At 37.9% G+C, this 18,055-nt stretch overlaps 1 protein-coding gene across 1 annotated transcript in view; it reads right to left on the minus strand.

The window, feature by feature from the left end:
* Nucleotides 1–18,055, minus strand: part of Arhgap15 (Rho GTPase activating protein 15) — a 528,611-nt gene that overhangs the window by 293,818 nt on the left and 216,738 nt on the right. The window contains exons 6-7 of the mRNA XM_055599722.1: nt 6,939–7,037; nt 5,666–5,789 (exon numbers count right to left, since the gene is read on the minus strand). Coding sequence (XP_055455697.1) covers nt 5,666–5,789; nt 6,939–7,037 — 223 coding nt within the window. The remainder of the gene's footprint in view (nt 1–5,665; nt 5,790–6,938; nt 7,038–18,055) is intronic.

Consider the following 18,055-nt stretch of genomic DNA (forward strand, 5'->3'; position numbering starts at 1 on the left):
TGACTTGAATAAATCCCTGTCTCTTCTCTTATCTTTAGGCAATAATGGCTTTGCTCTCATGCTAAATAATTGTCTTTCCCAACCAATGGGGGGGGATCTACAGAGAAAGATTGAGTATTCTTTCCATAGAATAATTTTTTCTAAGAAACACTCTAACATACTGGATGTGTGAGCCTCAGTTTCTCAAACATGCTTTTGCTATGTTTTTTTTTTTTTTTTTCCCCGGCTGCCTCAGGGTTTAGAGGCATGTCAAATTCTCTTCCACAGCTGTAATTAAATCTCAGATTTCAGATCCTTTAATCACTTCATCACAAACTCTTGAGTGTTTACTACAAAATATTTACATAATTAACGTTAAATATATACTCACAACAGAATTCTAACCTTGTGATCTTACCTTATCCCTTATCTCATGTGAAACAAAAGGGGAAAACTCAAAAATTAAAGGAAAATGTTATTGAAATGCAATTAATTCTAAATAAAACCTGTTAGAGGGCATTGCTGACTCTTTTTTTTATTCTTTTTTTCTTTATTAATTACACTTTATTCACTTTGTATCCCCGTGATTCCCTCCCTCCTCCCATCCCAATTCCTTCCTTTCTCCACCCTCTGCATGCATGCCCCTCCCCAAGTCTGCTGATAGGGGAGGTCTTCCTCTCCTTCCTTCAGATCCTAGTCTATCAGATCTCATCAGGAGTGGCTTCATTGTCATCTTCTGTGGCCTGGTAAGGCTGCTCCCCCCTCAGGGGGAGGTGATCAAAGAGCAGGCCAATCAGTTCATGTCAGAGGCAGTCCCTGATTCCAATACTATGGAACCCCCTTGGACACTGAACTGCCATGGGCTACATTTGCGCAGGGATCTTAGGTTATCTCCATGCATACTCCTTGGTTGGAAAAGCAGTCTCAGGAAAGACCCCTGTACTCAATTTTTTTGGTTCTGTTGCTCTCCTTGTAGAGTTCCTGTCCTCTCCAGATCTTACTGTTTCCCACTTCTTTCCTAATTGTGGTATATCTACACAATGGAATATTACTCGGCAATAAAAAACAAGGAAATCATGAAATTTGCAGGTAAATGGTGGGATCTGGAAAAGATCATCCTGAGTGAGCTATCCCAGAAGCAGAAAGATGCACATGGTATATACTCACTCATATAGACATACAATATAGGATAAACCTACTAAAATCTGTACACCTAAAGAAAGTAATTAAGAGGGAGAACTCTTGCTAAAATGTTCAATTCCTATCCAGGAAGGCAAAGAGGCTGGACATCAGAAGAAGGAGAAAAGAGAGAACAAGTCAGGAGCCTGACACAGAGGCCCTCTGAAAAGCTCTGCCCTGCAGACTATCAATGTAGTTGCTGAGACTTATGGGCAACCTTTGGGCAGAGTGCAGGGAATCTTAGGAAAGAAGTGGGAAACATTGCTGACTCTTGACCAAGACCCTGTGTAGTTTGTAGACTTTGATTAACTTTGATGACAACCTTCTGAAGCATCACAAAAATATTGGGCTGAATCAGCCTCTTGCAGTTGTAGAAAACTATGAGATAGGCCTTCCAACAATTCTTTCTTTTCAAAAGGGTCTCAACTGGACTTTTCCAGTAACCTCCAGAAGTGTGGTTGCTAATAATTCAGTTTTTTTTTTTTTTTCTTTTTAGTTACATTTTGTTAACTCTGTGTCCCAGCTGTATCCCGCTCCCTCATTCCCTCCCCAACCCCACACTCCCTCCCTGGTCTCCTCCCTGCCCCTTTCCAAGTCCCCTGATAGGGGAGGACCTCCTCCCCTTTCATCTGTCCCTGTTTTATCAGGTATCTTCAGGGCTGGCTGCAAAGTCCTCCTCTGTGGCCTAACAGACTGCTCCTCCCCTGGGGGGAGGTGTCAAACAGCCTGCCCTTGAGATCCTGTTAGAAATAGTCCGTGTCCCCCTTACTTTGGAAAACTACTTGGTTACTGAGCTACCACAGGCCACATCCGAGCAGAAGTTCTAGGTTATATCCATAGATGGTCCTTGGTTGAGTTTCAGTCTCAGAAAAGACCCTGTGCCCAGATATATTTGGGCCTTGTAGAGCTCCTATCCTTTCCATATCATACTAACTTCCCTTCTTTCATATGATTCCCTGCACTCTGCTGAGGGTTTGGTTATGAGTCTTAGTGTCTGCTTTGAAACACTGCTAGGTAGAGTCTTTCAGATGCCTTTTGTGGTAGACTCCTGTCATAAGTTCAAGGCACATCCCATTTGTCTTTCTAAATGAGGATTAATCACCTTCGCCTGTGTCCACTTTCTTGATTATCTTCTTTAGGTGTGTAGATTTCATTATGTTTATCATGTCTTGTAGGTCTATATAAGCGAGTATATACCAAGTTTGTCTTTCTCCTTCTGGGATACTTCACTCAGAATGATCTTTTCTAGATCCCACCACTTGCCTGCAAATTTCATGATTTCCTCCTTTTTGATTGCTGAGTAGTATTCCATTGTGTAAAAATACCACAATTTCTGTATCCATTCCTCCGTTGATGGACATCTGGGTTGTTTCCAAGTTCTGGCTATTACAAATAAAGCTGCTACGAACATGGTTGAACAAATGTCCTTGTTGTGTACTTGAGCAAATTTTGGGTATATACCTAGGAGTGGTATAGCTGGGTCTTGAGGTAGCACTACTCCTAGTTGTCTGAGAAAGCGCCAGATTGACTTCCAGAGTGGTTGAACCAGTTTACATTCCCACCAGCAATGGAGGAGGGTTCCCTTTTCTCCACAACCTCTCCAGCATGTGCTATCACTTGAGTTTTTCATCTTGGCCATTCTGATGGGTGTAAGATGAAATCTCAGGGTCGTTTTGATTTGCATTTCCCTAATGGCTAATGAGGTTGAGCATTTCTTTAAGTGTTTCTCTGCCATTCGATGTTCCTCTTTCGAGAATTCTCTGTTTAGCTCTGTTCCCCATTTTTTAAGTGGATTACTTGGTTTGTTGCTTTTCTGCTTCTTTAGTTCTTTATATATACTTGATATTAGCCCTCTGTCAGATAAAGGGTTGGTGAAGATTCTTTCCCAATCTGTAGGCTGTCTATTTGTTTTGATGACAGTGTCTTTTGCTTTACAGAAGCTTTTCAGTTTCATGAGGTCCCATTTATTGATTGTTGCTCTTAGAGCCTGTGCTGTTGGTGTTCTGTTCAGGAAGTTGTCTCCTGTGCCAATGAGTTCTAGGCTGTTTCCCACTTTTTTTTCCAGCTGATTTAGAGTATCTGGTTTTATGTTGAGGTCCTTGATCCACTTGGACTTTAGTTTTGTGCAGGGTGATAAATATGGGTCTATTTTCATTTTTCTGCATGTAGACATCCAGTTGGTCCAGCACCATTTGTTGAAGATGCTGTCTTTTTTCCATTGAATGGATTTGGCTTCTTTGTCAAATATTGAGTATTCATAGGTGTGTGGGTTTATTTCTGGGTCTTCTATGCGATTCCATTGATCCTCCTTTCTGTTTCTATGCCAATACCATGCAGTTTTTATTACTGTTGCCCTGTAGTACAGCTTGAGATCGGGAATGGAGATACCTCCAGATGATCTGTTGTTGTACAGGATTGTTTTGGAGATTCTGGGTTTTTTGTTTCTCCATATGAAGCTGAGAATCTTTTTTTCAAGGTCTGTAAAGAATTGAGTTGGTATTTTGATGGGAATTGCATTGAATCTGTAAATTGCTTTTGGCAGGATGGCCATTTTCACAATGTTAATCCTACCAATCCATGAGCACGGGAGATCTTTCCATCTTCTGAGATCTTCTTCAATTTCTTTCTTCAAAGACTTGAAGTTTTTCTCAAACAGGTCTTTCACTTGCTTGGTTAGAGTCACACCAAGGTACTTATGTACAAGACCTTCAAAGAAGTACTAACACCAATTCTCCTCAAACTATTCCATAAAATAGAAACAGAAGGAACACTACCAAACTCATTCTATGAAGCCACAGTCACTTTGATACCTAAACCACACAAAGATCCAACAAAAAAAAGAGAACTTCAGACCTATCTCTCTTATGAACATTGATGCAAAAATACTCAATAAAATACTTGCAAACCGAATCCAAGAACACATCAAAGATATCATCCACCATGACCAAGTAGGCTTCATCCCAGGAATGCAAGGGTGGTTCAACATACGGAAATCCATCAATGTAATCCACCACATAAACAAAATGAAGGAGAAAAACCACATGATCATCTCCTTAGATGCTGAAAAAGCATTTGACAAAGTCCAACACCCATTTATGTTTAAAGTCTTGGAGAGATCAGGGATACAAGGCACATACCTAAAGATAGTAAAGGCAATATACAGCAAGCCTATAGCCAACATCAAACTCAATGGAGAGAAACTTAAAGCAATCCCACTGAAATCAGGGACAAGACAAGGCTGCCCACTCTCTCCATATCTCTTTAACATTGTACTTGAAGTCCTAGCCAGAGCAATAAGACAACTAAAGGAGATCAAGGGGATACAAATCGGAAAGGAAGAGGTCAAAGTGTCACTATTTGCAGATGATATGATAGTATACATGAGCGAACCCAAAGATTCAACCAGAGAACTTCTTCAGCTGATAAACACCTTCAGCAAAGTGGCAGGATACAAAATCAACTCAAAAAAATCAGAAGCCCTCTTGTATACCAAAGACAAAAAGGCCGAGAAAGAAATTAGGGAAACAACACCCTTCACAATAGCCACTAATAATTCAGTTTTGAAAGGCATGTTGCCATACATATACATACAGATCTTTTTAGTGACACATATATGTTAAAAACGAATAAAATAATTTATCATACATCTTTATTAACACTACTTGTAATTATGTTTCTTTAACTCACCGCCTTGTTCTTAAGTTTTAAAAGCTGGGATGTAAACTACATTAATATTTAGACAGAAAAATGGCTACAAATAGCTAGATAGAAGGCTCAGAGAAGATGCTATAAATTTTAAGACTGAGAAATTGGTTCTCCTGATATGAAATCTATCGGTATGTCCTTTCAGAAGTCTACGACACAGTTTGAGAATGTGAAATACATGTGACATGTTTTAATAATTCCTATTTGTTGAGAAAGAAGCAGGCTGAATTTAAAAAAAAAAGTTTTGAAGACCATCATGTAAGTGCTGTAAGTTGTTCGTAACTCAGTTGTTTTGGAAGCAGAACTCATTGTAACTTCGATAACACCCACATTCAAACCTCACACTTCCTGTCAACTCTGGAAGGTGTATTTCTAAATCTTCCTAGTGTTCTGGAAGTAGGGACAGTTGCAAAGGCTGTTGGTTTAGTTGGGTCAATTGTGATGGTCACTCATGTCTTTTAATGTATGAAAATCAAATGGCCAGCGTGCCAGATGCTTGACATTTCCCATTCTTAAAATCAATCACCAATCTGAACTCCATGGCTATTACTCAGAGATTCAGAGGTTTGCAGTAAGCAGAGACCATGACCTTCGAACAATTATTTTCTCAAAAGACATTACCAACAATGATGTGAGCAGAGTGCCCAGACTGCCCTCCAGCGCATGAATCCCTAGGTAGGAAATGGCTACAGATCTTCCAAAGTAGCCTGGCTTTGGCTTAGATCTCATTTTAATACATTTATATTTCATAAGCTCTGCATTTAGACAGAGGTAAAATGAGCAAATCAAAGAAAACACTCACTGAAAGACTTCCTATGCTCTGGTTTCTGTTCTTTTCTGTCGGCATGGCCATGACTCAGCAGTTCAGAACTTGAGGATCTCTGGAAATTGAACAACTCCAGGGACCGGCAACTTGGATTCTTTGGCTAGAAGTAATAAACAGTGTCTTGAGTACTTTTCCTAGGAAGAAAAGATTCGCCAAACAGTTTTGCGTCTTATCTTGATGCTAAATTTGACTGGACATTTTCTTAAGTTAATTTTTTTGTGATATGACCTTTATGCTGTGATTCATTTATCCAAATAGCATTTACTAAATGATAAGAATTACTTAAAGAACCATACATATATCAACTCAGTTAATCCTTTCAGGTATTCTGCAGGGCCCATACATTGGCAACATTATTAGTACTGAGGAAACAGAGAGAAAGGAAAACCAACAGACCAATAAACAAATAACAAAACAAAACCCACCTTTCTCAAACCATGCAGCTAGTAAATACGAACTATGTTCAAATTCAGGTTTTCTGGCCCTAGATGCTATATTTAAAGGTAATATAATCCTTGTGTTTGTGGCCTATATATTGGGGTTCTGCTCATGGTATGGAAAGACAATTTTAATTTGTGTAGTTTGACCCTAAAAGGATATAATGAAATATTTTAAACATATCCTAGTTACAGCAATTTTTCATGCAATTATATATATATTAGTGAGATAAAATTAAGTCAATAAGGAACAGTTTTAAATAATTTGAGCCTTTAAAACACATACTCTGGATGTATAATTTAAGCTAATTTACTGAAGTTCTAGGTATCTAATTTTCATGAGAACATTCTAGATTATCTGAAAAATTATAAAAGTAAGTATAAATAATTTTTATTTGTGGTATTATAACATGTTCATAATACATATTTATTATATTTATACATAACGCATAATATTTATATTACATAGATATTTGCTTTCCAGCATGTATATTAGTGACTACCTAAACAGAAAATATAAAAATGCAGTAGTTTCCAAATACTTGTGTGCTTGTTACAATCTCCAGTAAATGAATGTGCATGCGATTCCAGGATGAGAACATAAAATTTTTGAAAGAGAGAGATGAAATGACATTTACCTCACAAATCTTGTCTGAAATAAAGGTTCCTAGTGTTCTCTATGAAGCTTAAAATAGCTAGTATCTCCCAGCTATAGGATCCATTTAAATGTGTGAATGTTGTATGCCTGAACAGGAAGATTTAAATGACTACATTTTTAATTAATAAATGTAACAGCCCAAACAAATACATACCAATCTGTCAATGGCATTTTTGATAGCATTGAACCAATCCAATATGATGAAGTCAATATCTGACTGCAGAAGGAACTCATTTCCTGATACTGTGGTGATCTGAGAGGAAAAAATTGACAGGTAAAAGCACCATGTTAGATACATTTCTTACATTGAAAAAAAAAATCGTTTTCAAGAACAAGTTTATCACATGGACGTATTCCCTCGTATTCCAGTAATTGTCTTGCTGGGAATGAAGGAGACTGCTGTCATTTTGAACTTCTCTCTGTAAACTGTTTTGTTTTGTTTTGCTTTTCATGTCATAACAAAGACATGATTGTTTTAATAATGGAAAGATGAACTCAGAGCAGGGCTGAAGCTGAGTTACTGCAACTTGAGGAAGCAGTAGACAGGAAGTTGAGGGACGCAGGCAGTGCACACATTAGTTAAAAGCCAACAGAAAATGCACTTGGGGTGTGTCAGAATTCCTTCTGTGCTGTTGGCTCTTCTCTGTTGGTCTTCTTCAAATCTAATAGTATCTCTATATTCGATTTCCTTTTATGGAGGGCTCTGAAACAGATTTTTACCAAAGAGACTAATGCATACTTTTGCAAAAGGTCATTCAGATGAATAACATTTGGCTGTTTCTGCCTTCCTACAGTAAAGCCCTATAGGAAAGTCATAAAGCCAATTTCCTCACAAAGGGAGTATATTAGAATAAAAGTTCATTTGCATATTTGAACCTTTGCTAGAAAGCATCAAATCAACATCAGTTTCCAGACTCTCTGTGCTGTTACGTTTTTGGCCTGCTTAGCATAGTTATCCATTTTTCATCAAGTGGATCTTTCCCTTCAGAAATGAGAGAGAATATGACCCTATCGGAACACAGCAAGCAATGCTCTTGATTTCACACATAAAGAGCTCCTTAGGGAGAAATTTGATTAGAGTGGGCGTGGACATGCTTTTTGCATGAGGCCATCAATCTGAACTGGGAAGATTTTCCCTTTGTATTTTTTATCTTTTCTTCCTTCCTTCCTTCCTTCCTTCCTTCCTTCCTTCCTTCCTTCCTTCCTTTCTTTCCTTCTTTCTTTTTTTTTCCAACAAGAAGATAGACATTTCTCAACAACTGTCACACATCAAGCCAGGGTACAGAACTTTAGAGGACTGGCATTTCCAGAAACTCAATCAGAAGCCAGTCACCTCTTTGAAGCCTTCTGTGCCCTAATAGGTGGATGGTACATGAAGTGCAGGTTAAGAAAAATCACAAATCACACTTCAGGCTAGCTTTACAATTCTATCAGTAATGTGACAATGTTAATCCCAAATGGCTTATTCTGCAGGTTCAGTAATTTTTATGGCAACATTTAATAACAACAATATTGGAAATATTTTCAAGGTATAAACAAGGTATTATTTCAATTAATATAGATAAGTATATTGTATTGTTTGAATATTTAATATGGTACACTCTCATGTGTTGGTTATTTGGTCTAAAGATGTTGACACTATAGCATCCATCATGATAACAAATGCTTAGTAGTATAATTAATATTTATCACCTTATCTATCATATATCTAAGTACCCTCATCATGAGATATACTCAGAACTTTAGTCAGCAAAATTTCTACAGTTATACTGACTCATGTCAATATTGTAACTTAAAGTATATGTAAGAGGAATATGATTTAGGATGTTACAGATATTTTACACAGTGTGTAGTCTGTATCCTCTAGATTTACTATCAATGCTATGTGAACTCACATAAACGAATATTTTGTCCACAAATTTCTGATTTTGATCTTGGGATTTTGAGAAATCTTTGCACACATATATTTACATATATATATATATATATTTCCTATTTATTTTTTAGAAACCTTTAGAGAGATATGATACTACTCAGGACTATCAAACAAACACTGTGACATGAGTTCCAGTTTTAATTCTGGTCCCTTCTTCACTAAAGACTGAAGTAGCCAAATTTTAAGAAAGGAAAAACTAGAGAGTGATAGGATTATTTGCCCACCCTAAAATCTGACAGATGACTGCAGCCAATTATTCTTTCTCTTTCCCTGTTTTGAACTAAAATGGCATGTAAAGTATGGGATGGCTAAAATAGCCATGTGTCCATGAAAAGAAAGCCAGGCTAATATTTTTCTAATTATCTGAATTCCATTGCAATGTTCCTTACTTACATAAAATCCCAAATATTTACTTTCTAAAGGACTCCCTCAGAAGTTAAAATCTAAAAACATAAGGTCACTTATAACTAACACAAGAAAACTCATAGTGTCCTCAATTTTTACCTTAGTTTTAAATTTAAATATTTTGATTATGAATATTTTATACATATCACAATTTGTTATTATACATAAAGAAGAATTAATTTCTCAAGCACAAAGTACAGCATAATATAATACTTTATACCAGTGTAAACAAAACATTATTAAAATTATAAGAGGAACAACATTTAAAAGGAAGAAAAAAATATAATTAGATTTACTGTATTCTGAAGGTTTACAAAAGAGCCAGCAAAGTTTAGCTTTTGTCCTCGTAAATTCAAACTGTGGTAAATAGTTTTCAGCACTGCTTTTGCTGTTTTGATGAAAGACACACAGTTCAGAAGCCTTTTTTCCTGCTCACAGAGCCAAACATAAGCTGTATTTTGAAAGTTTCTTTGTCTAAATATGTTACTGCATGTATCACACGTAATCAGTGACTTATAACTTCACTCTGGAGTAAGTGTGCTAGAATAAGGAGATTATGGAGGCAACTGCTCTGAATCTCCCTAGCAGAGGCGCCCTGCTCACACACCTTCCTCTCTGCCTTCCCAGGAATCTTTGGCATTCCTAGGCAGCTGTGTGGAGAAGACTGCTGCTGCTCTCTACAGTTTAAATGCATCCACTTCCTAATTACAGTCAGTAATTGACTTTGTTCTGCTCCACTCGAGACTCACACAGAAAAGTACTTTTCAAACTGCTGCTTGGCAAAGCGTATTTAATCCAGCATTTCTATCTGACATATATAGAATATTTGCATTCTTGCCTCTTCAGAATTTCTGATAAGTGAATTGTGAGTCACGTTTGTGTGCTGAACAATTGAATTCGCAACACAGGTGGTGGTGGAGGACATCAGTAAAGGATGTTGGCTTTTGCTAAATCTTTTGATTAAACAACAACTGTTGCCAGTCTACAGTGACATACACTAACGAGCAGAAGGGACCCCCTGTTACCCTTCTTCATGTGCTACTTGGCATGCTTAAGACAATGAAGGCAAAACTTACTAAAATTTTTGTTGTTCTACTGGCCTCCATTCTACTTAGAATCCCATCTTCATCAAGTATCCAGTGAAACCCTGCATCTCTACCAGGCTACAGTTTTGGGGAGGTGAGTGCTGGGGGACAGTATAGCCAGTCAGCAGAGCAGCTTCTGCGAAGTTCGCTAGCACTGTTGGTAACAAACGTGCTTAAGGACTTAATTTACCTCAGCATTCCTTGGGGGCTGTACAAACAGTGTTCATCTGTTACAACACTAAAGGATGAGGGAGGACACATCAGCAGCAGTGCCTGAAAGACACCACCACTGACCTTTGAAAGCCCCACACAGCTTTTCGCAAAGCGTCGGTCCATTTCAGTTCCTGTTAGCAACAAATTTATGTCGAAAATTACACAAGCAATGTGCAGAGCAGGCACATTCCTGGGGCTTTGCTGAAATTCATTGAACAATAGTTTCCCATGGGCTTGGGACTTTGGTCTGTGTCTTTGTGTGCCTCCAGAGATGGAGGCTACTTCTCTACTTCATACTGCACTGATAGAAGATGTGGTGGAACTTTTTTTTTCAAAGTGAATTGAACACTGAAAATTGAAAGCATCTTCAAAGAGTAATGTTTTATTTTTTTAAGGGATTGTGTCTATATTTTTAACTGCTGTCCTTTCGGGTGTTTTCAAGGATCACTTTCAGCAATAAGGCAGTGTTAGGTTTTAATTTGGATGAAAAAATTACTATGTATAATGACATTTATAGTAATAAAAATTTCTGTGGTTTATTTATTAGCATAGAAATAAACTCTTTTTAAGTCTTCACTCTTTCTGATTATCAGATACACATTTACTGTGAAGAATGGGAAAATTAAAAATAACAAGGAATCACCGATCAGATTAAACATGGTACACATTTAAGTCTAGCCATCAACAGTCTTTTGTAAATAAAAACTAAACAAATTATCTATGAGTACGCTAAGGTACCAGGAAACCATGTTTAATGAGTCAATATTACTGACTTCTTTTCTAGGCGAACTTAAGGATTCAAGGTGCAGTTGATGACGATATTGGAGTGTCACTGAGCTTCTCTCTTTCTGAAGTATCACCTTTCCAGTTTCAGAATAAGTGCTACAGATAATTCCATGTCTATGGTATGTTAATATGAGAGTGCATGTTTATAATCGATTACACATCTAATTATCAACCAGGACTGAAGAATTATAAATTAAGTACGAGGGACAGTGTTTGAAGTTAGTGATATACAAACCTAACCCTTAGCAACTGCAAATCTGTTTGGCTACATGGGAGTAGCCACAGACCATGGGAGTGCCACAGACCATGCTCCTGACAAGGAGTGAGTAACTACTGAGGCTACACGTTCTGTTGTAATGATGTATAATTGTTGGCCTTGCTCAGTTATTTTAAAAGGCTGGCTGTGTGTGAACTTTAGGGTATTAAGGACACGAGTACAACACTTGGTATGCAAAGTGAAGTCAGTGTTAATGATCTCAAAGCTATGGTGTAGCTTCTCTACACCATAAAGTAATTTTGCAAATGAGGAAAATGAAGATGTTATGCTATCAAACTGGCATCATTTCACCTGATCGAATCAAGAGATTACAAAGACCTTGATTTCTAGTGCAGTGGTTGAAAGCACAGACTTATAGACAATGGAGAACTACATGCATGTACAGCAAAGTCCAATAATGATTTCACTTTAGCTGCAACAGTTAGAGGAAAGACCTTAAAGGAACATGTTCACTTGCTTACAATTTTTTTTTGCTCATTTGAGGCACTCAGAAATTTCAAGCCCTAGAAGGAACTAAAACAACCCTGTGTTTGGATGCATGTCATTCACATTTTGGTTAGAATTAGCATTTGACAAAAGGACCTAAAAAGATATTCCTTTTTAAGCATGCTGGGATTATTCATAGGAAACATATAATAAAATATGCCAAATGACTAAGGAACCTCAAGGCATATTAAATGATATGGCTATTGTGGTTCTAGACACAAGTAAGAGGAAGGAGATTTGATTACCATTACATTTGGAGATACTTGGGACGTCAAGACGGTATCATTGCACTTGAATTAAATTAAGTAGAAATAAAAAGTTATGTCAAAATATACTAAATTTATTTGAAGTGAACATGAATTGTTTTGTGATATTAATTTTGGCCATATCTTTGTTTAATCCTCAGTGAATAAAATATAGATGTATATTTTGACTATGTCATAATGAGATAGCAAGACGTAAAACTGAAGCAATAAAAACTTATAAAGAATAATAACTCATGCTAACATTGTTTTCATCTTGCGTCATACTCATTGCTATAGATGATCAACTACAGGCTGTTGTGGTTATACTTATAGTTCAATTACTGGGTCTCCAAGGCGTTTATGACTGCTGAAGGGATTTGCTTATCAAGTTTGTGTCAGTCTCAAATTCAGTCTCCTTGAGTAACTCCTTACAATTGTTTTGAACTTTTCAGAGCAAAACTAACATAAACGAAGGGTGAGACATCAGCCTGAAATGGACAGTCTTTGGTGTGTGTCTTTTCAGAATGTTTCTTGTTCAAGTTTTTGTGAGAAAGTAGCTATCTCGTGCTCCCAGTGTTGCTAGATGTTAAATAAATATATGCTGCTTACAAAAAAAAAATGTTGCTTTGGTAACTCTTTTATTAAAATGCATTTGTAACTCCCATCTGTCATGAAAGGTTAAAAACTTTGTTTGGTTTGGAGAGCAGTCATATTCAGGGTTACCCTAGCAAACAATGATAGCAGTCTTCAGAAGTTGTGTGAGGAACAAGCCACTAGGGATCCACTTTTGTTTTAATTGGCACACACAAACACTTTTCTGGTCTGTCAAGAAGATCAAGCTAATATGCATGGAGGGTGTTATATTTTCACTTTGGGGAGCAGTAAAGCTCCCTTTATTTAAGTAATTTAAATGATAGACTGCAAAAACTTTGCAAGTCAGAAAAATGTTTTATACTTTCTTAGGGAATATTTGTTTTAAGGGACGGAAAATGTTCTACATATCTAAAAGATGTTGAACTCCATGTTATAATTGCCCTGTTCCTTCTGATGCTGTGAACTGTTCCTAAATCTGCACCCACTAAATAAGCCTGGCCACCAATGGATCCTGAGATTCCGCAGCTCTCCCTGTGTCAACAAATGTGTATTCATTAGTTTCCAGATGTTTATTGGATAGGTTTCCAATGCATTTGCGTGATTGATTTGCATACACATTTATTGGAAACCTCAATGGTGTCATCATATCAACATAACCTGCCCATGTAAGCAATTTCTTATTTAATGAAAAGTAAACAAATGTTGAGCTACATACTCGACAGATCTCAAGAGCATTCTGAAATATAAGGTTTAAGGGCAGCCTTTCAAGAAACAATGCTTTTTAATTGAAATTGAGCTGTACTTTTGACACTTAAATAATTTGGTCCATGAATTCTTACATCAGAGGTTTGTTCTGCATAATGAAGTTGGCCCGGTAGTGCACACTCATACCCATGTCCCTTGCCAACTCTTTATTAGCAATATATTTAAACTCCGTAGCCATGTCACACAAACAAGCAAACAAAAAAAAAAATCACTTTCATTATTTATCTGTGTTAAAGTGTTTTAAGTATTGAGGAGCAGTCCCCATGATATTCAACAGAAATACTGCCCAACTGATTAGAAGCTAGTTCAGCAGTTCCCAGAGTTGAGAAGTCCCCTGAGCGGCATTCACCTATGGTGCTTATATGAACAGACAACTGGGAAAGTGATGGAACAGAGCTGATGGTATATCACATTATCTGCACAGTTCCTTGGCTCTTGATGCTTGGGAAGAGTATTCATTTCAACATAAATAAATCATTCTGGGACTTGTATCCCCTAGTCCCACTAGCCTGTCATTCCTGCCATAAGTCCACTTATACCCTGTGGCATATTCACATTTGTCCACTAACTCATCCAGTCACTTGACATTTAGCCACCTGTTGCTTCCATCATTGTCAAAGTGAGACAACTTTATTATTGTTTTTATTCAATTAAGGCTCAATTTAAAGATATTTTTTTTTAATTGAAAAACATAGTGAAGTAGAAACTTCCCAGAATCTACAAGGGCCACCTTAGTGAAGACCCCAGCAATGGAGAATATGAAGTCTGAACTGGCCATCTTTTGTAGCCATGCAAGGCTTCCAGTGCTGGGACTGGGTTACATATGATTGAGTTGTTGGCTGAGGAAGATGTCTAAACAGCTCAAGCTGATGCTAGGACAGAAGGCTTCTCTCTGAAAACTGACAGTGGAGCCCTATTAAAGAGGCAAAGCTGGTGCCTGCATAGAGCCTTCATGCCTAGGTTCTAGTTCTTTAATGTGAGAAGGTATTCTTCAGGCAATGGTAAACAAAACAAAACAAAACAAAACAAACAACCCTGGACACCATCCTAGCCACAAAGCTATTGACAACTTGCCCTGCCTGCACAAGGTGCTGGGAAAATGATGGTGCAGTACTTGTGGGAGTGGCCAACCAAAATTTGGTTTACGTTGAGACCCATGCTACAAGATAGAGTCCATGCCCTACCCTGCCTGGAAGGCCAGGAACTGGAGACTGCATAACTAAGAAACGTAGGGTGGAAACAAACACGACTGTAAAACAAACAAACCAACAACCCCCCAGAAACAAAACCAGCCAAACAAAACAACAACAACAAAACAAATCAATTAAATGATTCCTAATGATATTCTGCTATATTCATAGATCAGTGCCTTGTCCAGTGTTAGCAAAGAGATTTCCTCTGGCAGTTGAAGGGATCATATTCAGAGACCCACAGCCGGACATTATTCAGAGACAGTCTCCCTCGGGTCCCACCCCTCAGAGATCTGGAACCTAAGGAAAGGGCCAGGGGGAAGATTGTAGGAGTCAGAGGGGATAGAGGACACCAGGAGAACACGATCCACCAAATCAGCTAAGCAGGGCTCACATAGGCTCACTGAGACTGAAAGGGCAAGCATGGCGTCTTCATATGCACCAGGTCCTCTGCATGTATGTAATGGCTCTTAGCTTGGTAGTTTTGTGTGACTCCTAACAGTGGGAGCAGGTGAATCTTTAACTTTTTTGCCTGCCCTTGGAACTCTTTCCCTCCTATTGGTTTTGCCTTATCTAATTGTACTTGTTTTGTTCTGTTTGGTTTCATCTCTGCTGTTTTCTGAAGGGGAAACTGAGGAGGAGTGGATCTGGGGCAGAGGAGAGCAGAGAGGAGTGGAGGGAGGGGAAACTATAGTCAGGATGTATTATATGAGAGAGTAAAAATAAATAAGTAAACAAATAATGAATAAATCTTAAAAGAACAAAATCTCCCTTTCCACAGGATATGTTAAATTTATAGTTTTCCTTGTATACATTTTGGATCCATTCATAAATATTATATGCTTATCTTACTCTAAACAGCATTTACATCCTGGTGAAAATTTGTGCCTGTGTAACTGTGTAAAGGACTGTTCTGCCTCATGTGAACTGTGTTAGCCCACCTTTTACTCTCTCCGTGACATCAGTCATATTTTTCCCAGTCAACACTGGGAATCTGCAGAAGAGAGATCTGGGCAGTTTGGAACTCTCGATGCATCGTGTGCTTATCATTCAGAACCTTGTCCTAGGTGTGACTGTGCAACAAAAAGCCCTTTCCCTGGGATCCCACACCCTGTGTGCTCGGTCTCCTTCTGCCCCCCACTTTCCTGCTCATCGGTTTCCCTTTGCACTTCTAGAATCCAGGCATATAGAAATCATCCTGTTCCTTAGCGGTCCTATACTAATTTTCAGCTCTTCCCTTGGACAAGATTGTTCCTGCTGCCAGAACCCTCTGGATTCCTCTAGCATCTCATCCAAATCAATTTGGAGCTTACTCTTTCAATAAAAGCTTTTCTAAGATGGACTCCCCTAGAAGCATCTACATGATCTGTCTCTCTTTTGTCACAAAACACAACATAAATCTACATTGCGGTTCCCCGTGGAGGTTTCTATTCTCCTATTGTGTTCTAAGTACTCTGAGGTCATTGGCAGAATCTGTGTGTGTGTGTGTGGCTGAACTCATACATATAGAAGCTATTAAGACGGTAAATAGATAAAAATTACCATTTTTTTCATGCCAGTGAGTGCCTACTATTTTACTGTTTGATATGACATGATAAATTTAATGCATCTTCTACTATAATAAGATCCTGAAAGGTGCAAAAAGATTTCATTAATTCATGTAATACAGGTAGGGTAACTTTGCTACCTATTGCTAACACTTAAGCAGGCTAGATAGACTAAGAAAACTATCCTGCACATTAAGAATAAAAGTCATAGGAATGTATTTTCCCATCAACCAGTACAATCTAATGTTCAGAAAAATAGGATTATAAACTTGGAGAAGCCAAGAAGCACCAAGATTTGTTTGGATTTCAATGCTTTTGATTGTATTCCAAAGTCACTCCTGTGTTGAAGGAATAATCTGTGCTGCTTCATCCAGGCATTCCACCCTGTGTATGGAAATTTCTATTTCTGGGTTGTGGTATATGAAAATGGACATGATTTCAAGATTCCAGAGTTAATTCTGAAGTTAGCAGGTCAGTTCCTTAAAGGAACGCATGATGCAGAATATTCATTTCTGATTCCCCAGAGCTGCAGCCATTGGCTTCAGTGAGGCACTGTTGCCATACTAAACAAAGAAACTCTACTGGGAGATGGTACTATTTATGCCACTAATACAACCATGTAGATACATTAGCTAATTTTCAGATCTGGTGACTTAAGCAAATGCAAGTATTATCTCTCATACAGGCCTCTTGCTAATAAGTGCTGGGATTGTGCAATAGGAATAAAAGATGCTCCCATATGTAAGTATTTCTGTGCTATTGTAACACACTTGGCAATGATTTTGAGTGTTTATAAAACATTCAAGAGTTGTTCCATGTCTACTTACATTAATGAGAACACCTGTTAGCTTTAGTGCCATACAGACTTATTTGCATCAGATTCAGGTTTTCACATACTGTACATCACTTTTTGAAACAATTAGATGCTTATAGAGAAATACAGCTCAGGGAAAAACAGCAGCTTGAATGCCTTCCGGCTCAAGACAATTCAACTCCAGGTTTCAGCGAAATCCAGAAATCTGCTGAATTATAATACTGCCACTTAGAAATGAATGTAGGTGTACTTTGTATTTTCTACGTTGAGAGAACAGAAGATACAGATAAAAATCTGTGCCTTAATCTTCAAGTAAAATCACAGCCAACTACAATAGTTTTAAGACAAAGATGGCAACAAGTACGGAGCTACCAAAAGAAACATTCTTTGTGGTCCTAGGGGCCTCCTACAAAAAAGCTGGTCTCTGTCGGTCTTCCAAAGCAAGCATGATGGAAAGCATAGCTGGGGCCTCTTGTGTTCTCTCCAGCCCTTTCCTATGGAGCCTTTCTCTGTGATGGCCGAGCTCAAAGGAACAAAGATGCTGAGGCTTCCAACTTTCTGGTCACCATAGGCCAAATGTACCAACATAAAAAAATTCTTGACGAAACCAAGAGCATCTGTTTTATTCATTTCCCAGAGTAAATAGTCACAACTTCTGTAGGTCCTACTCTATGACACGTCTGTCTACCACTCCAAACAGGATGTTAAGATTCTGTGAATTTAAATATTTTCAGTTATTGAAGAGAGCACATGTACAGTTGGTTGATTCACAGCCTCTATTATCATCATTATATTTGAGAGGTGCAATATTAACATCAAAATGACTCAGTTGGTGATATATTCTAAAGATAAATGTGTATAATCTACAGGAGTGTGATTCATAGCTATTTCCTCAGACACAAACAAAATACCTCTACGCTGTCTAGTA

Source organism: Psammomys obesus, unplaced genomic scaffold, assembly GCF_907164565.1.
Source record: "Psammomys obesus unplaced genomic scaffold, mPsaObe1.curated_primary_1811, whole genome shotgun sequence".
Taxonomy (NCBI): Eukaryota; Metazoa; Chordata; class Mammalia; order Rodentia; family Muridae; genus Psammomys; species Psammomys obesus.